This window comes from Myxozyma melibiosi (genome assembly GCF_037950935.1).
Source record: "Myxozyma melibiosi strain Phaff 52-87 chromosome Unknown BZA70scaffold_15, whole genome shotgun sequence".
Classification (NCBI taxonomy): domain Eukaryota; kingdom Fungi; phylum Ascomycota; class Lipomycetes; order Lipomycetales; family Lipomycetaceae; genus Myxozyma; species Myxozyma melibiosi.
In genome coordinates this window covers 415145-432860 of record NW_027042929.1, presented here as the reverse complement: position 1 = coordinate 432860, position 17716 = coordinate 415145, and the positions used below count along the sequence as shown (strand labels likewise).

Sequence of the window (17716 nt, the reverse complement as noted above, 5' to 3'; positions counted from 1 at the left end):
TTCAAGGTTAACCGTGCAGAGCCTGATTTTTTAGAACGAGGAGCTACTGAGAGATTCATACATTCGATCGTGCGCTTTCATATCTTGATACCAGGTGCATTAACGATACCAATGACATCACATAAGACCGCCCTGCCACGATCACGACAAACTATCTGTACAATTAATAGTACACTCCAACTAACCGGAGATACCCCTATATTACATTATAAATAGCACCAAAAACAAACCGAATCACATCACTGCAAAACTCCACGGCCACGTGTAGTCATATTTTATGACCAAAATGTCCAAAAAAGAGTCTTTTTGATTGGTAGATAGCATCCTACCTAAAACAAATTATCAATCAACTTGAAAACTTCATCGTCATGGCTATCAGTTCGTGAACCCTGCGCCAGCATTTGAGCGACGTACGCGGCTTCCATGCCCAGCGGAGTAAAAGCAGCGTTCGAGTCGGTGAATGGATATTGCAGACCAGGCTGGAGTTGCGTGGGTGAGTATTGAGGTGGTAAAGGTCCGTGAGAAGTGTTGAGTGATTGAGATACAACCGGGGCGGGTACAGGAACGGAGTAAGTTTGCGACGTGGGCGCTGAATTGTATTGTTGCATTGGAGCAGGAGGGACGGGAGTGTAGCCATTTCCTTGGATGTTGCCGGTGACCATGAAGAACAAGTCCGACACCTCTGAGGAAAGATTTTGGCCGTCGATCGACGAGTTGGATGAGTTCTCGACAGAGGCACGGTTTTCGTTTCTGGGGTGCATGTAATCATCGCCGTTGCCGATCGGGTTCACGTTGTAGTTGACGGGGGTGGACGTCGCCGAGACACTCACAGATCGATGGGGACTGTCGACCGGTTGGGCTGGAGAAGGATGAATGTGTTGAGGAACCGCAATGTTCGGCACTGGTTCATTGTTGACCGGTTGAGATGTGATATTTCGATCGCCGTGATATTCAGGTCGTCTCTGAGTCGGATCCTGCGCCACGGAAACAGCACTGTGGTTCTCGAGAGGTACTGCCGGGGTCTTTGCAATCGCCGCCGAGACCGAGCGCAGCTTTTTCACCGTAGCCCAAAGTCTTTTGCCGACACTAGAGACTTTAGAAAAGAGCTTGATGAGATCGAGGGCCATGTTGAACTCCCGCTTGCAATGGGCGGCAAAGACGTTTGGCGCATGGATGATTGCGGTGAACAATACACCCAAGGCGGTCAACAAAAAGTAATTGTAATGGATCTGGCACTTTGAGTAGAGATCAGACTCGAAATGCAGTCGATACAGCTCTCGGATCGAGTCCAGCGCGATTTCGACAGCCCGGAAAGCGTACTGCATGTGTTTGGCAATCGTGCGATTTGAAAACAGGACAGGACGGTAGAGGTGCAGAAACATCAGGTTGGATCGCAGGTACAGAATGGTTTGTAGCTTCCTTGACAGCATAGGTGGTGGCAGGTAAGCAGGATCTGACGGACGAGACAAGCGCAGCTGACGAGGCAGGCCATTGTACCATTTCGAGATTAGGAACTCGATGTAGTCGATTTCTTCAGTGTTGATGTCGCAACGCTCGGGAGGCTTGAATGAGGAAGAAGCGCGCCAGACGCGTCCTGCGACTTGAGTGTAGGCAACCATCGCGTTTAAGTACAATGATCGCACCAACTTGTCGTCTGATATACCCGGCTCGTTCTCAAACGCCATGGGTAGTTTCTGGTCGATATCGTCCTCGTGCAATACATGTGGACGGCCGGTACTAAACGACAGACGACGCTCAACGACATAGATACACCAAAACAGAGCGCAGCATCTCTCGCGTTGTCGAGGATCTGGGAAGATCTGCTTCATCTTACTCGACTGGTGGAGTCCCAACTCAACCGCCAAAACCGCCGAGAAGCAGATAGTTCGATAGGCCAGGGACTCGAGGCCTGAATGGAATTGGTAGTTGTGGATAAGCCATAAAGAGATCAGAGTGTAGACGTCAGCTGTGCCGGCGACAATACGCCACTCTGTCATTGATAGAACCTCTTGATATAGTCTGCGTCCTTCCTTGATGTTTTTCTCGGTAACTCCGGTGGCCGTCGCGACCACAAGCTTGATGACAGATACGTCCCGGTCGTCCGGAAACTCTTCATGGTGCTCAAAGAAGTACTGTCTGAACTGCTCGTATTTTGTGTCGAGCTCGTTGACTTCAAAAATCGGAGACATGCTGTTGATTTCGGATTCATAAACTTGGATGAGGTTTTTCACAGTCTCGTGCTCGTTATACAAAAATCGGCAATTTCGTTTGTGCTTATTCCTGGGTTTCGATCCGTCGTCAGACTTGGACGAGCTCTGATCTTCATGGTCATAGTCTGAAAGCCCGTCGTCCCACTCTTCGTCTTCCTCTGATTTTCCCTCCACAGATGCTCTGCGCTTGTCGAGAAGATCCGAGGCCTGCTGGAAAGGTGTAGCAGCCGACATCGGTCCGGTGAATGCCTTTTGGTTTTCTTGTTCCCAAGATCGAGCCGGTTTTGGTAGTGCACGTGAGCGTCTGCCGGGAGAACTGTAGCGGGACCCGGGTTCGATTCCAGACTCCATCGAAAGCATCGAAAGAGATCCGTAGCCGTGGGTTGCAGCAGACGACTCAGATGGAGAGCTCACGGACGAGCGAGGATCGACGACAGGAAAGGGTAGCTGTTTTGTGGTGAACGGACCGGGAAAGTAGGATGAATTCGGAGGATTCGGCGGGTGGGATGTAGGACCGGTCGATAGTTGGGGGTGGGGTAGCGGTGCTGTGGATTGTGGGAACTCGACATGGTTGGCGTGAGTTAGAGATTGGATTGGGATCGAGGAGAGCGGAGGCACGGAACCAGACTGGACTGATTCGAGCGGAGGGCGGAGATCGCAGGAGATTGATTCGTTGGGTTGCGACGGTTGAGACATGATCCGGGCGACGCCAGGAAGAAGTTGCGACTGTCCTGCTGGCGGGGCTGTGTTGTTGGTAGGTGGGAGAGGCGAGTGAGAATGGTGTTTTGATTGCCTTCTGTCAGAGGAGGTTAGAGGTTGGTACAAGAGAGAAGTAAGAGATGATGGAGCATTACATTGAGCCTCTGCTTTGCTGAGCTGTGTGGCCATCAGGTTTATAGGTGCAGACGAGGTTCATCTTTGTACAGCGCGCGCAGATTGCATCGCCATTACACTGGGAGTAGAAGATTAGCATTCGGAAGCATTCGGATCGTACGGCGACTCTTGCATACCTTGACTTTTCTTCGCTTGCATTCGGTGCTATAAGAGGATATCAGTGTCAGATGTATTTCTGGTTTTGAGCACGATGTAGATCATTTGCGACGTTACCATGCAGCTGCGACATATTTCCCTCGCTTCCGGGTAGGCTTTGTGATAGCAGGATTGCCGCTCGTATCTCGGCCGGTCGGGACGCCAGAAGCCATGTTGAGATACGGCTGGAAGCTGACGGCGTCTGATTCGGAGAGATGGGTGTAAGAAGAGCGGTTGATCAGATCTGTTGAGCTTCACGAGTGCTGACTGAGCGGAGTGCGCGATGGTTGTGCGGTGGAGGCGACGGTTCACAGGGCAGCATTTCAGATAGCAGCCGGTATTCAGAGCATTTCCGGGCGGGTTCCTGAGCAGGTTTGTTCAGCAAAGACACTCTTGTAGCTCACGCGTCCGTGCAGGGAGCTCTAAGTGCTCAGAACAGTGGAGGCCACGACGGTGACATTAGCGGACATGGACCCTGCCTTTAATTTAGGCTTTTGCGCTGCCCCGAGCCTGCTCATCACGGATCTTCTGTCTGCTGCATACGCCGCTGTTATAGTCACGTGATGTTTTACCAGCGCCGCGCCGGGGAAGTGAAACAGAAAACAATCAAAATAAATAGATTGAAAGACACCGGAAGCTCGGTTCCAGGGCTAAATTTGCCCTCGATTGCACGATCCGGATTATAAATGCAGAGCCAGCTCAATAAGCAGACTCCAGGGTGATTACTGAGAAGAGGGGTAGATCTGCTCTGCCGAGGATCGATCGATGAAGTGTATGTATTTTTATTAAGAGGAAATTAATCGTGAAAAAGAAAAAACAAACGAGAAACCAAGCAGGCTATAAAGCGAGAATTAGCGGGGAAAATATAGAACAACAGAGGCGCTATATATTCCAGCCCATGCGTCAGGTCATGGTGTACTTTGCCATAAATTGCGGGGCGTTGATGATTATTCCGCAAATGCAGCCAGAGATGATTCCAGCGCAGGGCACCGTCAGGATCCAGCTGAGATAGCACCACATCACCATGCGGAAGTTGACCGCTCGGAAGTCGTTGTTGCAGAGGCCCACGAAGACGGTCGCGCCCACGATGCACTGAGTGGTGGAGATGGGCAGCGAGAGCTTGGTGGCAAAGACCGTCGTGATTGCCGCACCGAGCTCCATCGAGAATCCACGAGAGGGCGAGTGCAGCGTAAGTCTGTTGCCCAGGTTGCGCATGAGGTTGTATCCATATGTCCAGAGACCGATAACGATAGCAGCACCACCGTAGACCAGAATCCAGACCGGCACATCCGACTTTGAGCCGGCGATATTCTTTGACCAGACGATGTAGATAGTAGCCAGAGGGCCGACTGCATTCGAAACATCGTTTGAGCCATGCGCAAAAGATAAAGTGCCGGCCGTCAGAGCTTGCAGAAAAGTGTAAAGGTACTCGACCTTGTTGTCGTAGCGTGGAGCAGCACGGTTTCGAGCAGCGACATCTCCAGCCAGGAAGCCGCCGTTGCCCGAGAGTTGGTGGGAAATGACATCTTGACGGACTCCGTAGGTGAGTCCGTACATAATACGCGTGAGCAGACCGTGCGGATTGTACCATTTCTTTTCTCGGCCCTCCTTTTCGAATTCGGCAAGACGAGAGACGAACCGCTCTGTGGGATCCTGGTAGGGGGTGATCTCAGCTGCAGGGGTAGGTGCCTCGAAAGAGCTGCCGCTCCCACTGTTTTCAGTTTGTGCCCGATCAAACTCCTCGTTGGTGATGGCTGTCGAGGCAATCTTCTCGTCGTTTACTGCAGCAATTTGCTCCTTCGGATCAGGCAGCGCCTCATGGCCGCTGTAGAAATCTGGGACGGCAGACACACCAGGAGGAGCAGGGGGGACGGGACCGCGCTTCCACAGAGTAGGCCCAATAAAAACATGATACCATCTCATAGTCCAGTCGTCCTTAATCAAGCGACGGCGCATGTAGGGTAAGAAGAAGCAGACATACAGCAAGACGACAACACCCACAGTACCCAAGACAGCGCCGGCGATACCTCCGGGAGAGAGCTCATCGAGATTGAGACTGGGGGCTCCCTTCCAGACAATGACAAGAGAAAGAACAGCAGCCGTGAATGCGTAGTAAACGGGAAGAAGATAGAATGCATTGCGGAGCGCTTTATCGCCTCTCTGCAAAACACCGTATTTCGTGATAAGGAAGAGGATGGCGGCAAAGCAGCCGGCGATGGCAGGGGCAATGAACCAGGAGGCGACGATCTTGCCAAAGCCGTCCCAGCCCCAGACAATCCCGTCTGTTCCAAAGCAGGCGATACCGGATCCGATGATTGCGCCGACGATCGAGTGGGTTGTGGAGACCGGAGCGCCGATGCGGGTCGCGAGAGTGAGCCAGAGCGAGGAACCGATGACGGCGCACACCATGGCAAGCAGGAGAGTAGCCGGGGCTTCTTCGAAAAGAGTCACATCCACTTTTTGATGTTAGCTCTCAGATACAAGAAGAAGAGGAAGAAGAGGAAGAAGCATACAGATCTTGTTGCGGATGGTATCGGCCACGCGTGATCCGAGAAGAACAGAACCGAGGAACTCGCAGAGCGCGGCGATTACCATGGCTTGGGGGTAGGTAAGAGAGCGAGATGCTACAGAGGTAGCGAAAGAGTTTGCGACATCGTTTGCTCCGATATTCCAAGCATCGAGGAAGGCAAATATCATGCCAATGGCGAAGAGGTAGTCAAATTCATGCAAAGCCATGATGGTTTGTAGGAAGGAGAGACAGGCGAGTATATCAAGCAGAGTAGAGCAACGAGCAGAAGAACAAGGAGCGGGGGTGATATATAAAAGATCAGGTACAGGATGCAGAGGCAGGATACAGAGACAGAATGCGAGTGCACGCCTATGAAAGAGAGGACGTCGTTGGCTGGATATGTGTTGAGAAGACAGTTGAAGAGAAGTAAGAAACCAGAGGACACACGTGTGGCAGAGAAGAGAGAGTAATTGGATATGAGAACAGTGCCAAGGTGGTGAGGGAGATGCCGAGAAGTAGATATAAGATGGAGTTCAGGCTGGGCGAGGATAGTAGTGAATTTGCGGGTGAAAGAGCGTATGTGAGTTGAGTGTGAGTTATTGTGAGTTGATGTGATCCATTGTCTTGTAGGCGACAGACAGTATGTCAGGCACCCCTCTGCTGTGCCGTCCCTCGTTCGAACCAAGTGACGAGAGGTGAAGTAAAAGACGTAGAAGTAGAATAAGAAAGCAGACAAAAGACAAGAAGATATTCACGAGCTGACTCTATTGGCGCAGGCAGTCTGCCGTAGTCTGGCCATAAGTCTGGGCAGACCTTGGCTCAACCTCAAGAAGACAAAGAAGGTCACGTGCGGATGAGGTGGCGATGCGGTGCATGTGTGCTAACAGACCAGCGCGGGTGTTGTAGCGATCTTGTTGGGCTGACACCGATCTGGGCCGATCCAGGCGAGGGTGTTGTACCGCCGAATCGGGCTAGCGGCGTTTGTGCTGATAACGGCGCGGTGCAGGAGAGGCACAGCCCGGTCGCCGGGGGCTCGGAGGGCGAGGAAGGCGCGCCGCTCGTTGCCACGCGTTTCGACTCTTCCTCTTCTCCATCGCCTTTCGCTCTTTCTTGTTCAATATCTTTGCCGCTTTCATCTTCTCTTGTTGCTGCTACTATTTATGCAGTAGCTCTGCTTATTCTCTATATTCTTCTCTTTCTCTTCTACTCACCTCGTCTATCTCTATCCTATCCTATCCGCCCGCCCGCTCGCTACTATCCTATCTATCATATCCACCATGGCCGTCCACACCCTCAGGAAACCCTGGGCTGTCCCCCTCGTCGTCCTCGGCCTCATCGTCTTCATCGGCATCGTCATCACCTTCGACTACATCGTCCTCCTCTTCGACCCCGCCACAGACAATGCCATCGACTTCGAGGTCCCCTCCTTCGACAAAGCCACCGGCAAATACTCCACCTCAAACCCTCAGCTCATCCCCAAGATCCTCCACCAGACCTGGAAGAACGAGACCGTCCCCGAGCAATGGAAGACCGCCCAGGCCTCCTGCCTCGACCTGCACCCCGATTTTGAATACAAAGTGCGTCTTTCCCTTCTTCTCTATCTTGTCATCCTCGCGCGTCGCTCGTCCTTCACCACCTCGCGCGCGATTTTGTCTGGAATTTGAACTCTAAAAACTGACCTTCTCATTAGCTATGGACCGACGCCAGCTCGCGCGATTTTATCGAGCAGGAATACCCGTGGTTCTTGGAAACATTCGATAGCTACCCGTTCCCAATCATGCGCGCCGACGCTATTCGTTATTTCGTCTTGAACCATTTCGGTGGCATCTATATCGACCTAGATGAGGTATGTCTTCCCCACACTCACTCTTTATTCTTACCTCTGCTGATCTGACTTCTCAGGGCTGTGTCTCTCGTCTCGACCCTCTTCTTACCTACCCTGCCTGGGTTCGCAAGGCCGATCCCACCGGTATCTCAAACTCAGTCATGGGCTCCACCCCTCACCACCCGTTCTTCATGCGCGTCATGCTCGAGCTCAAAAACTACGACTTCCAGTGGGGAGTGCCCTACATCACCGTCATGTACGCCACTGGCCCTCTCTTCCTCTCCGTCATCTGGAAGCAATTCAAGCGATGGGCTGTCACCGACTCTGAGCAGCTCTGGATCCTCATGCCCGCCGAGCCCGGTGCCTCCTACTTCAACGACCTCCACGGCTCAAGCTGGCACGAGGATGACGCCAAGTGGATCAAGTACCTCGGCCTGCACTGGCTCTTCTTCACCATTATTGGCTTCATGATCGCCGCCGTCTTTGGATTCACCTCCTACCTCGTCATGCGACGAATCTACTACCCAAGAGTGGCCATGAAATACAAGTATCTCGGCCAGGAGTAGTCTCCTCTATACTTTTACCTTTCATCTTTACATTCGAGGAGTTTCCGTTTATTTCTATTTTCAACTTTTTTCTTCTCAATTTTCTCTCTGTTTTGCAAGCCCTTCATCTTTTGCGTTGGAAAGCTTATAAATTGTTCATTCAAGAAGATGGCGTTTCATTCATGCTGCTTTTCTTTATGTCTTCTTTATGCGGGGTTTGTTCTATTTTTTCCTTGTTTCCCTTTGTGATCTAAAACTCTCGACTCGACAAAGCTGCTTTCTTATCATTGCGGCTTTTTCCTGTCTCATGTCTTTCCATTGTATCTTGAAGCCATTACCTTTTTCTGCAACTATCATTCGATGTCCTCTTTTGCTTTCGTGTACATATAGAATTATTTGTTTTCCATTGCTCGCGCTGATTTTTCTTCTTGGGCCTTTCCATTGCGACTGCTGTCGCAAGAATCAGTTGTTGTTTTGAAATGGCGTTTTTCTTATTTCTCATTTTTATTCTTATTTTTCATTGTTTTCTACTCAGCAATCTTCATGTTTTACGAGCCGATGCGAACCCGTCACTTCTTGTGATATTCCTATAGTCGTTCGTTTTGTAATATTATTGATCCTTCATAGCTTTTGTCTTTTGATGCTTTTTTGTCTTTTATCTGTGCTATGCTGGTTCGAACTGTTGTAACAAAAATTGATATTACTTATTGACTATGCTGTATACATTGACTCCTACTAAGTAAAACGCAATCACCGCTTGTCTGGCGGCCGATATTGCTTATTCCTCATTAATCTAGTCGTGAGCCAGTCTGCGGCCTCCGTGACGCCTGTACCCTTCAACGCAGATATCGGCAGCACTCTACTATCTCTCGCGCCGAGGCTTTCTGCGATTTTGTTGAAGATTTCTTTGATATCCTCGACCTCAAGACTGTCATCGCGATCCTGCTTATTTGCGAGCATCAGCACAGGGATGCCCTCTGTGTCTTCGTGCGTGACGACGGTTTGTAGGGTGTCGCGACACTCTTCGATTCGCGCGCGGTCTGTGGAGTCGACGACGAAGATGATGGCGTGGCAGTCGGCGTAGTACTCTTTCCATAGCTGCCGGAGCATGTCCTGGCCTCCGACGTCCCACAGTTTTAGATTCATGCGGTTGATTGTGATGTGGCCGACTGCAGAGAGGCGTTAGTATGATTATGTCAAAGAGCAGGGAGGCAGCAGCGGCGGCGCACCATTCTGTCCGACGGTGGGGACAATCCTGTCTGGAGCCATTGATCGGCCTTCATTGTATATACTCTTGAGCTTCTCGACTAGAGTCTGTGATGGAGTATTATTAGCAGGCTGATACAGAACAAGTGAGGCAGCTACGTACTGTCTTGCCGGCGTTGTCGAGGCCCAGGATCAGGACGGAGTATTCTGCAATGTGTCAGCGGTAGCTCCAAACAGGTAAATACAGCTATCAGTAGACAATCCCACTCACCCTCTTTCCTTGTCAGCTCGTAGTATATTCCCTTCGCCAGATGATACATCTCGTGAAGCTGTTGATGATGAGCAAAGGAGAAATGGTGCAGCCAAATCAATCCACTAATGACCCAGCCAAAGCCGCACCTTTGAACTTTCTTAGCGAATTTATTTTTTATTCCTCGATTTTTTTTCGATTCTATAACAGAACAAGCAGCAACGATGAACCTCTACCTCGACTCTGCTCAGTTTATAGACCAGAAAACTGCATACGCGACCGAGTCGGTAAACAGCTTCTCGGCCCTGCATGCGCGGATCGAGGCGAAACTCTCGACGCTCAAGTCCGAGCCGAAGCGGATCTACGCGCTGCTGCGGTCGACAATCAGGTACAAGGAACTGCTCGATGTCGTGATCAAAGAGAGTCAGATCTTGAAAGAGGAGCGCAGGTTGAGTTATTCGGTTGCGGTACTCTTGCTACATGATTTGTTGATCTCAAAGACCGGGATCACGGCCGGGAAGGGACCGTTGAAGGATGCAGTGCTTAGGCACAAGGTCAGATTGAAGGGCGAGTTTACAAAAGTGTTGGTGAAGAAGGGGATAGCAGATCTCTCTTCTTTCAACGCTTCTGCTAATGGTATATACACTCGCTTTATATTTTGTACAGGCTGGTTGTTGACACGCTGCTATAGACCGCCAGATTCGCTGGATCAGAGTGAATACAGTGCTCGCATCCGCTCTACCAGAAATTCTCCCATTCTCGCCGACAACTACCTTCCCTCCTCCCCCAAACACAATCTACAAAGACCCGTACATCGAAAACCTCTACGCGGTCGCAAACACGCACACCCGTCTTATTCTCGGAACACAGGCGTACAAAACAGGTGCGCTTATCCTGCAAGACCGAGCGTCCTGCTTTCCAGCACAGATCCTCGCCCCGCACCCCGGCGAGACCGTGATTGATTCCTGCGCGGCGCCGGGAAATAAAACGACTCATATATGCGCGCTCATGGGCGGCGATGGGTCTGTGATTGCGTACGAGCGCGACGAGGCGCGGGCGCAGGTACTTTCGCGGATGGTCAAGCGCGCGGGCGCGGGCGACATGGTGCGTGTTGAAAACTCGGATTTCACGCGGAGTAAACCGCCAGAGATGAACAAGGTCGAGCGGATATTATGTGATCCATCGTGCTCGGGAAGTGGTATTTTCCGCAAGGACGAGTTCAAGGTTAGCAGGACAAAAGAGATCGAGGGTATAGAGGACGAGCAGGACGGGGTTATTACTACGAATGATAAAGAGGTATTGGCGAGCAGACTCTTCAATCTCGCGTATTTCCAGAAAAAAATCGTTAAGCACGCGCTTGTGGATTTCCCAAACGTCAGGCGGGTGGTGTATTCGACCTGCTCGATCCATGCGGAGGAGAACGAGGACGTCGTCAGAGGTTTACTTACCGATCCCGACGTCGCACGTCTGGGCTGGCGGTTGCTGAAACGACAAGACGCGATTCCGCACTGGGAGAGAAGAGGATGGACGGAGCGGTTTGAAGGAATACAGAGAGAGGGGTATGATGTCCAGAGTCCGGCAGAGTTAGCAGACGGGTGCGTCAGAGCCGAGCCGGTTGCTGATGGCGGAATTGGGTTTTTTGTTGCTGGATTTGAGAAGGTTGGTGAGCCACTTGAGATGGCTCCAAAAGCGGATAGAAAACGTGAGCATGAGGAGAAAAGTGAGGAACAAAATGAGGATGAGGAGGACGATGTGGAGGAGTGGAACGGGTTTGGCGTTGATGATGTTGTGGCTCCAATTCCCAACTCGAATGACAGCTCGAACGAGTCCAACGGCAAAAAGACAAAGAGAAAGAACAAGAAGAAGAAAACGGCATGAATTGTATTGTTTACAGAAAAAAAATCACAAAAATATAGAAAGAAACACCGAATAGAGATATGAATGCTGTACACTTCCCCAAACTCCGTAAATATCATATAGTAAAACCCATGCTTCTGCCAAAATGCTAGTGCTAATCATTCGCTTGAGGACCCTCTACCTCATCGAGCTCATCCAGCTCCTCATCCGCCAGTCTCATCTGCAGCGGCAGCAGTTTCTTATAATGTACTTTTCGGCGGCAAATCGGGCATTCGCCGCCCGTAGGCGTGACTTTAGGTCCGGTGCAGAGAGCGCGCCAGATGCAGTCCATGCAAAACATGTGGCCGCAGGGTGTCAGCGTTAGGACGTCAGGCTGGTCGAAGCAGATGACGCAGTTGAGGTCGCTCAGGAGGGTTGAGCTTTCTGTGGGTTTCTCGAGTTGTTTGCGTTGCCATTCTTTGTGTTCTGCGCTCTGTTCGTTGTCGTCGTCGTTGTCGTCTTCGTCTTCGGCTTCGTCGTCTTGGTCTGAGTCGTCTGGGAATAGAGGGTCTGAGTCGCTGCCGTCGAGATCAATGATGTCGGCTGGGTTGAAGCGCTGGCGCTTCGCTCTTGGTTGTATGGCGTCTTCGTCGTCGAGGTCGACTAGATCAGCACTGGATGATGGTCGGGTGGGTTCCGCAGTGCTTGTATTCCGCGCCTCAACACTGACGTCGGTGTCAACGTCAACAACTGACGGGGTCCGTCTGCGCAGGTCCGCTTGAAGAATCTGTGGCGGTAACTGTATCTGCCGTGCGCTCTCAGCAGACGACGATCTTGCCGGCGACCACGAGCTACTATTACTCCTACTCGCAGCAGCCCATTCATGCAGCCGCTGCACAGACGGCCTTGTGCTTCCCAGAGACGCGCTTCTGGAGTGAGCTCCCTGCAGGCTCTGCCTGGCTGTCGTGAGGGGCTGCGGAAGCGGTCGGTGGGATGATCTTGCGTCGGTGGACGTGGGCGAGGCGCTGGTGGGGGTGTCGCGGTGGGGAGAGGGAGGGGGGTGGGAGATGTCTGAGGGGGGCGTGGGGCGGCCTGCGTTTATGCCCAGGCTGTTTGACATTATGGAGTATCAGCAGTGCATGAATGTATGTTGTAGATGTAGAGGATGTATTGGATGTAAACATATTTGGATATGTAATTTACAGGGCCCTGAGTAGTGCTTACTGATAATTATACCCAGAATAGAAAGCCAGCGCTTACTAATGCGCTTCTGGCTATTCTGGGCCGTAAACATTTTTTTGTCGGACATCAGAGGATTAGAAATTGTCGAACTTCTTCCCGACCTGCCGCCTCGTCTGCATCTTCCTGATTCTCTGCGTTTCTCGTTTTTATAATAATTCACAGACTTTTGTGTATTCAAATACGCAAGAGAATGTTGTCAAAAACATTACAGTGCGCTGCTCGGCGGTCGCTGGGTGAGAATGCCGGAATCAGCCGACTCGTGCGGAGGAAGTTTAGCAGCTCGCGATCTCTCTCAAGTCAAGTATGGACGACTGCGTTTGCCGTGAGGTGAAAGTACGGGTTACTGATTGTTGTTGTTGTTGATGTGTAGGAATTGCCGGAGTCGCTGTTCAAGATTACGACGCTGCCGAACGGGCTTCGCGTCGTGACTGATGGGCCTCCGCATCATTTCTCGACTCTGGGGGTATACATTGACGCCGGTACGCGGTATGAAGATTCGTCGCTGATCGGTGTCAGTCATGTAATAGATCGGCTGTCTTATCTGGTAAGTCTCTCTTGTTTTTCTTGAGTTCATGAGTTTTCTGAAAATTGCTGTTGCTGACACTGAACAGTCAACTGTCGGCATGAGCGCGGAGACTATGGAGTTGAAACTTGCCTCGCTAGGCGGAAACCACATGTGTCTCTCGTCGCGGGAGATAATGCTCTACCAGGCGGCAGTATTCAATCATAATGTCGAGGAGATGTTTGAGCTGATGGCAGCGACTATTCGCTGGCCGCAGATTACCGAGGAAGAACTCAAGAACCAGAAAGAGTCAATGAGGTATGAGATTGCCCAGATCTGGGAAAAGCCCGATATGGTCCTGCCAGAGTGCGTGGACATGTGTGCGTACCGGGACAACACGCTCGGCTTGCCTCCGCTGTGTCCCGAGGAAAGGCTGGATGTGATCAGTCGGAATGACGTGATGCGGTACCGCGAGAAGTTCTACACTCCGGAGAGGATGGTGGTGGCGTTTATTGGCGTTGACCACGACCGCGCGGTCGAGATGGCGCACAAGCAGTTTGGCGATATGCAAAAGTCGCATATCCCGGTCGAGCGTGAGGTTTCGCGGTATGTGGGAGGCGTGCACGATATGGGTGACATGCCGGTCGAGCATGTGCCGAACGAGCCCGAGCTCGCGCGGATTTATCTCGGATTCGAAGCGTTGGCGCTCGATGACCCTGATATCTACGCGATCGCCACGCTGCAGGTCTTGCTCGGCGGCGGAGGGTCGTTTTCGGCGGGAGGACCGGGCAAGGGGATGTACTCGCGGCTGTACACGGGCGTGTTGAATCGGTACGCGTTTATCGAGAATTGCCAGTCGTTCAACCATGTGTATTCGGACTCTGGGGTGTTTGGAATCTCGGTGGCATGCCTGCCTTCGTACGCGAAGATGGTTCCGCAGATCATCTGCGGGCAGCTCGGGTACCTGATGTCTAGTTTCGCAGGCGGGCTGACGCAGACTGACGTTACGCGGGCGAAGAACCAGTTGCGGAGCACGATGCTGATGACGCTCGAGAGCAAGCTGGTCCAGCTCGAGGACACGGGGCGACAGGTGCTGCAGATGGGCACGCGGGTGCCGGTGGAGGAGATGTGCGCGAAGATCGACGCGTTGACGGTCTCTGACATCCGGAGGGTGGCCAAGCGGGTGCTGAGGGGCAATGTGCGCAACAAGGGGACTGCGAGCAGGCAGCCGACTGTTGTGACGCAGGGCGAGCCGGGTGTGTTTGGGGACGTGTTGGTCGAGTGCAAAAAGTTCGGGTTGGCTCACTAGGTTTGTATACTTAAAAGTTTAGACAGGTATCTAGAAATCTACCCATGTAAAAAGATGATATAATATCTACTCGTGTAAAAAGATGACTGAATGTATTCAAAATAGCTACAGAAGACAACATCAGCTTAAGGCCGGCTCTTGATGATGTCGACAAACTCGGGCTTCAGGGAAGCACCGCCGACCAAGTAGCCGTCGATATCCGGGCAGTCGTTGAAAGTGTGGGCGTTCTTGCCGTTCACGCTTCCGCCGTAGAGGATCCGGACGCCGTCGGCCTGCGCACCGATCTTCTCGGAAAGGTACTTGCGGATCGCAGCGTGGGTCTCCTGCGCGTCGGCAGGGGTGGCAGCGAGACCGGTGCCGATGGCCCAGACGGGCTCGTAGGCGACAACGACCTTGGACCAGTCCTTGACGGCCTCGACGACGGGCTCGAGCTGGCGGGTGCAGACGGCGACGGTCTCGCCGGCCTGGCGCTCCTCGAGGAGCTCGCCGATGCAGAGGATGACGCCGAGGTCGCTCTCGAGCGCGTGGACGGTCTTCTCGGCGATGAAGTCGTCGGACTCCTTGATGATGCTGCGGCGCTCGGAGTGGCCGAGGATGACCCATTCGGCACCGACGTCCTTGATCTGCGGGGCGCTGGTGTGTGCGTCAGTAAAGGCAGGAGAAGCAGAGAGGAGAGAAGAGAGAGAGAGAGCGGACTCACGCGATCTCACCGGTGTAGGCACCGTTGGCCTTGGGGAAGGCGTTCTGAGCCGCAAGCTCGACCTTGGGGTTGGTCAAGTGCTCCTTGGCCCAGTGGACGTAGAGAGCGGGGGGCGCGATGACGACCTCTGGGGGGGGTGGTTAGAGGAGATGAGAAGAAGGAGAAGGAGGAGAAAAAAGAGAGGAAGCGTACCGACGGTGTCGGGGATGTCGACCTTGTTGAGGGACTCGACGATCTCCTTGATGGAGGCCTTGGAGCCGTTCATCTTGAAGTTACCGCCAACGAAGAATTTGCGAGCCTGGGGGGTAGACATGGGTAGTTAGTGATCTGTAGATGGAGGAGTGGAGGTAGATGATGTGAATAAGGATCAATCTCTGAGAAGGAGAGAAGAAGAGCAGCGATGGTGGAGAGGAGGAGGAGCGAAAAGAGACTGTGTGGGGTCCAGATGGTGACAGACATCCGAGCAGGGCCGCAGAGAGATGATTTGGAGCAAAGAGAGCAAAGAGATTGATCTGCACAAGAAGAGAACAAGGAGAACTCACCATTTTGTTAATTGAGGAAGAGAGAAGTGAATTGGAACACTTGTGAAGAGAGAAAGGCGAAGGTGGAGGAAAAGAAGAAAGAAAAGTCGGAAGAGAGAAAAACTGAAGGCTGCCTCGAGGCTCCTCCCGCGATGCCGTTCCGCGACGACATTGTTTGGATCACGTGGATTGATTATGTAATTGATGACTGTGTTCATTATCAATTCCATGACAGATCGCTCTGAAATCCATCGCGATTCCGCCCTGAGCTGATCTGAGAGGTGAGAAGAGAGATGAAAGTTGGGATTGAGGTGATATAAGTGGCAATTGACTGCTTAATGTTTATCTGTTGCTAATCTCAGCATATATCAACTAACTCATCACAGTATCGCACATCAACTTATCAGCCCATCCGCACCTGTTTCTGCATAACGCGGGGACCCTGCACTTTTCCGGGCTCAACCCCGCGCTCCTCCGTCTGCCTTCTCTTCCTCACCTCTCTCTCCCACGTCACTCAATCACCCACCATGAAAGCCCTTCGATACCACGGAAACCGCGACGTTCGCATCGAAACTGGCCTGCCCGAGCCCGTCATCAAGCTGCCCACCGACGTCCTTCTCGCTCCCAAGTGGTGCGGAATCTGCGGTTCCGATCTGCATGAATTCCTCGGAGGCCCCTCCACCTGTCCCGTCCACCCTCACCCGCTCACGTCCGAGGCAATCCCAGTCATCCTCGGCCACGAGTTCTCCGCCGTCGTCCTCGAGGTCGGCCCTGAGGTCTCCGGCCTGAAAGTCGGCGACAAGGTCTGCGTCGAATCCACCCAGCGATGCCGCAAGTGCGCAAACTGCCTCGCTGGCAGAACAAACTGCTGCATCTACGGACCTGCTTTCTACGGCCTCACCGGTCTCGGCGGCGGCCTGGCTGAGAAAGTCGTCGTCCCCGCCGAACAAGTCTTCAAGCTCCCCGACGACCTGCCCATCGAGTACGGCGCGCTCGTCGAGCCCCTTTCTGTCGCCTGGCACGCCGTCGAGCTCAGCGGCATCAAGCCAGGCATGACTGCTCTTGTCTTGGGATCCGGGCCGATCGGAATCGCTACTATTCTCTGTCTGCAAGCCAAGGGCGCAAAGACCGTGATTGTTTCCGAGCCCGCACTCGCGAGACGGAAGCAGGCTGAGGAGTTTGCCGTCGACTATGCAATTGACCCTTCGAAGGAGGACGCCGTGGCAAGAGTGAAGGAGATTGTCGGAATCGAGGGCGTTGACCGAACTTACGACTGCTCTGGCGTGCAGGCCACCTTCAAGGCTTCGCTCACCGCTCTCGCTGTCGGCGGTATCGCGATGAACATCGCGCTCTGGGAAAAGCCGACGCAGTACGATCCCGCTGACGTCATGATGCGTGAGCGAATCATCATGGGATCGGTTGGCTATACCGGTAAAGATTTCGCGGCGGTGATTGATGCGATCGCGACGGGAAAGATGAAGAACTTTGGAAAGATGATTACCGCAAGAGTGCCGGTCGAGGATATTATCGAGGGAGGTTTTAATGAGCTTATTAACAACAAGGATAAGCACATCAAGATCATTGCTACTGTAGCGCCTGAGCTTCTTGCCTAGTTTACTTGTTCAATGTTAATGCAACAGACTGTCGAGTAGACTTATAGACCGTCGAGTAGATTCTGTAGGGTTTAAACTCCCAATGTTTACGTCATAAAAACTTTCCTCTTCCTCCTCTCTCTTCTATCCACACACCACAATGAGTTCCCGCGCAACAAAGCCCGCGATTTCAGCCAAAGCCGCTCGGCTGGCAAACACAAACCTGACAAAGAAGCAAAAAGATGATATCGAGCGAACAGAGGCGCTGCTGCGGGAGGTGGCGGCGTCAAAGACCGGGGTTCGAGAGTTCACTGCCTCGTCGATGTCCACGGTCGAGAAGATGATGGCGACGGAAGCGGTCGGGCTTGTGGATCTCGAGGGGTTGAAGAAGATGAGGGAGGATATGGATGTCAAGCGGAGAGGGACGGAGGGGGAGGGTA

The 17716-nt window shown here is 52.5% G+C and overlaps 9 protein-coding genes across 9 annotated transcripts; 4 read left to right on the top strand and 5 right to left on the bottom strand.

The window, feature by feature from the left end:
- BZA70DRAFT_96228 (uncharacterized protein) lies at positions 1–3777 on the bottom strand. Its single transcript, XM_064915570.1, has 4 exons — positions 3318–3777; positions 3221–3248; positions 3065–3162; positions 1–3006 (listed from the first exon to the last, which is right to left on the bottom strand). The coding sequence occupies exons 1-4, from the start codon at positions 3410–3412 to the stop codon at positions 330–332; spliced, it is 2898 nt and encodes a 965-aa protein (XP_064765901.1). The 5' UTR covers positions 3413–3777; the 3' UTR covers positions 1–329.
- BZA70DRAFT_96227 (phosphate-repressible phosphate permease) lies at positions 3778–6184 on the bottom strand. The gene is made up of 2 exons (XM_064915569.1): positions 5753–6184; positions 3778–5695 (listed from the first exon to the last, which is right to left on the bottom strand). The coding sequence occupies exons 1-2, from the start codon at positions 5973–5975 to the stop codon at positions 4143–4145; spliced, it is 1776 nt and encodes a 591-aa protein (XP_064765900.1). The 5' UTR covers positions 5976–6184; the 3' UTR covers positions 3778–4142.
- Positions 6185–6782: 598 nt separating this feature from the next.
- On the top strand, positions 6783–8233 carry BZA70DRAFT_96168 (nucleotide-diphospho-sugar transferase). Its single transcript, XM_064915568.1, has 3 exons — positions 6783–7325; positions 7439–7594; positions 7651–8233. The coding sequence occupies exons 1-3, from the start codon at positions 7026–7028 to the stop codon at positions 8137–8139; spliced, it is 945 nt and encodes a 314-aa protein (XP_064765899.1). The 5' UTR covers positions 6783–7025; the 3' UTR covers positions 8140–8233.
- A 578-nt stretch (positions 8234–8811) lies between these two features.
- BZA70DRAFT_285212 (ADP-ribosylation factor family-domain-containing protein) lies at positions 8812–9771 on the bottom strand. The gene is made up of 4 exons (XM_064913693.1): positions 9596–9771; positions 9488–9531; positions 9348–9432; positions 8812–9287 (listed from the first exon to the last, which is right to left on the bottom strand). Exons 1-4 carry the CDS (start codon positions 9642–9644, stop codon positions 8869–8871), a joined length of 597 nt encoding a protein of 198 aa, XP_064765898.1. The 5' UTR covers positions 9645–9771; the 3' UTR covers positions 8812–8868.
- Positions 9772–9779: 8 nt separating this feature from the next.
- On the top strand, positions 9780–11496 carry BZA70DRAFT_285209 (S-adenosyl-L-methionine-dependent methyltransferase). Its single transcript, XM_064913692.1, has 2 exons — positions 9780–10210; positions 10266–11496. Exons 1-2 carry the CDS (start codon positions 9799–9801, stop codon positions 11450–11452), a joined length of 1599 nt encoding a protein of 532 aa, XP_064765897.1. The 5' UTR covers positions 9780–9798; the 3' UTR covers positions 11453–11496.
- Positions 11497–12579, bottom strand: BZA70DRAFT_285207 (uncharacterized protein). The gene has a single exon (XM_064913691.1). It carries the CDS (start codon positions 12528–12530, stop codon positions 11586–11588), a length of 945 nt encoding a protein of 314 aa, XP_064765896.1. The 5' UTR covers positions 12531–12579; the 3' UTR covers positions 11497–11585.
- Positions 12580–12711: 132 nt separating this feature from the next.
- Positions 12712–14547, top strand: BZA70DRAFT_285204 (Metalloenzyme, LuxS/M16 peptidase-like protein). Its single transcript, XM_064913690.1, has 3 exons — positions 12712–12953; positions 13023–13196; positions 13264–14547. Exons 1-3 carry the CDS (start codon positions 12843–12845, stop codon positions 14461–14463), a joined length of 1485 nt encoding a protein of 494 aa, XP_064765895.1. The 5' UTR covers positions 12712–12842; the 3' UTR covers positions 14464–14547.
- On the bottom strand, positions 14548–15851 carry BZA70DRAFT_285200 (Triosephosphate isomerase). The gene is made up of 4 exons (XM_064913689.1): positions 15706–15851; positions 15356–15461; positions 15164–15290; positions 14548–15096 (listed from the first exon to the last, which is right to left on the bottom strand). Exons 1-4 carry the CDS (start codon positions 15706–15708, stop codon positions 14589–14591), a joined length of 744 nt encoding a protein of 247 aa, XP_064765894.1. The 5' UTR covers positions 15709–15851; the 3' UTR covers positions 14548–14588.
- On the top strand, positions 15852–17347 carry BZA70DRAFT_285199 (alcohol dehydrogenase). The gene has a single exon (XM_064913688.1). The coding sequence runs from the start codon at positions 16212–16214 to the stop codon at positions 17295–17297; it is 1086 nt and encodes a 361-aa protein (XP_064765893.1). The 5' UTR covers positions 15852–16211; the 3' UTR covers positions 17298–17347.
- Positions 17348–17716: the final 369 nt, after the last annotated feature.

Excerpts from the sequence above, each read along its gene's own strand:
- BZA70DRAFT_96168 (XM_064915568.1), top strand. The coding sequence starts at position 7,026 with ATGGCCGTCCACACCCTCAGGAAACCCTGGGCTGTCCCCCTCGTCGTC. Across the intron at positions 7,326-7,438 it reads ACCCCGATTTTGAATACAAA|CTATGGACCGACGCCAGCTC; the intron begins GTGCGTCTTTCC and ends CCTTCTCATTAG. Across the intron at positions 7,595-7,650 it reads TCTATATCGACCTAGATGAG|GGCTGTGTCTCTCGTCTCGA; the intron begins GTATGTCTTCCC and ends CTGACTTCTCAG.
- BZA70DRAFT_285200 (XM_064913689.1), bottom strand. Across the intron at positions 15,291-15,355 it reads CGACATCCCCGACACCGTCG|AGGTCGTCATCGCGCCCCCC; the intron begins GTACGCTTCCTC and ends CACCCCCCCCAG. Across the intron at positions 15,097-15,163 it reads GCCTACACCGGTGAGATCGC|CGCCCCGCAGATCAAGGACG; the intron begins GTGAGTCCGCTC and ends CGCACACACCAG.
- BZA70DRAFT_285212 (XM_064913693.1), bottom strand. The coding sequence starts at position 9,644 with ATGTATCATCTGGCGAAGGGAATATACTACGAGCTGACAAGGAAAGAG. Across the intron at positions 9,433-9,487 it reads TCGACAACGCCGGCAAGACA|ACTCTAGTCGAGAAGCTCAA; the intron begins GTACGTAGCTGC and ends ACTCCATCACAG. Across the intron at positions 9,288-9,347 it reads CCCCACCGTCGGACAGAATG|TCGGCCACATCACAATCAAC; the intron begins GTGCGCCGCCGC and ends GCCTCTCTGCAG.
- BZA70DRAFT_285199 (XM_064913688.1), top strand. The coding sequence starts at position 16,212 with ATGAAAGCCCTTCGATACCACGGAAACCGCGACGTTCGCATCGAAACT.
- BZA70DRAFT_285204 (XM_064913690.1), top strand. The coding sequence starts at position 12,843 with ATGTTGTCAAAAACATTACAGTGCGCTGCTCGGCGGTCGCTGGGTGAG. Across the intron at positions 12,954-13,022 it reads CGCGATCTCTCTCAAGTCAA|GAATTGCCGGAGTCGCTGTT; the intron begins GTATGGACGACT and ends GTTGATGTGTAG. Across the intron at positions 13,197-13,263 it reads TAGATCGGCTGTCTTATCTG|TCAACTGTCGGCATGAGCGC; the intron begins GTAAGTCTCTCT and ends GACACTGAACAG.
- BZA70DRAFT_96227 (XM_064915569.1), bottom strand. The coding sequence starts at position 5,975 with ATGGCTTTGCATGAATTTGACTACCTCTTCGCCATTGGCATGATATTT. Across the intron at positions 5,696-5,752 it reads TACCATCCGCAACAAGATCT|TGGATGTGACTCTTTTCGAA; the intron begins GTATGCTTCTTC and ends AACATCAAAAAG.
- BZA70DRAFT_96228 (XM_064915570.1), bottom strand. The coding sequence starts at position 3,412 with ATGGCTTCTGGCGTCCCGACCGGCCGAGATACGAGCGGCAATCCTGCT. Across the intron at positions 3,249-3,317 it reads AAATATGTCGCAGCTGCATG|CACCGAATGCAAGCGAAGAA; the intron begins GTAACGTCGCAA and ends ATCCTCTTATAG. Across the intron at positions 3,007-3,064 it reads CAGCAAAGCAGAGGCTCAAT|AAGGCAATCAAAACACCATT; the intron begins GTAATGCTCCAT and ends CTCCTCTGACAG.
- BZA70DRAFT_285207 (XM_064913691.1), bottom strand. The coding sequence starts at position 12,530 with ATGTCAAACAGCCTGGGCATAAACGCAGGCCGCCCCACGCCCCCCTCA.
- BZA70DRAFT_285209 (XM_064913692.1), top strand. The coding sequence starts at position 9,799 with ATGAACCTCTACCTCGACTCTGCTCAGTTTATAGACCAGAAAACTGCA. Across the intron at positions 10,211-10,265 it reads TTTCAACGCTTCTGCTAATG|ACCGCCAGATTCGCTGGATC; the intron begins GTATATACACTC and ends ACGCTGCTATAG.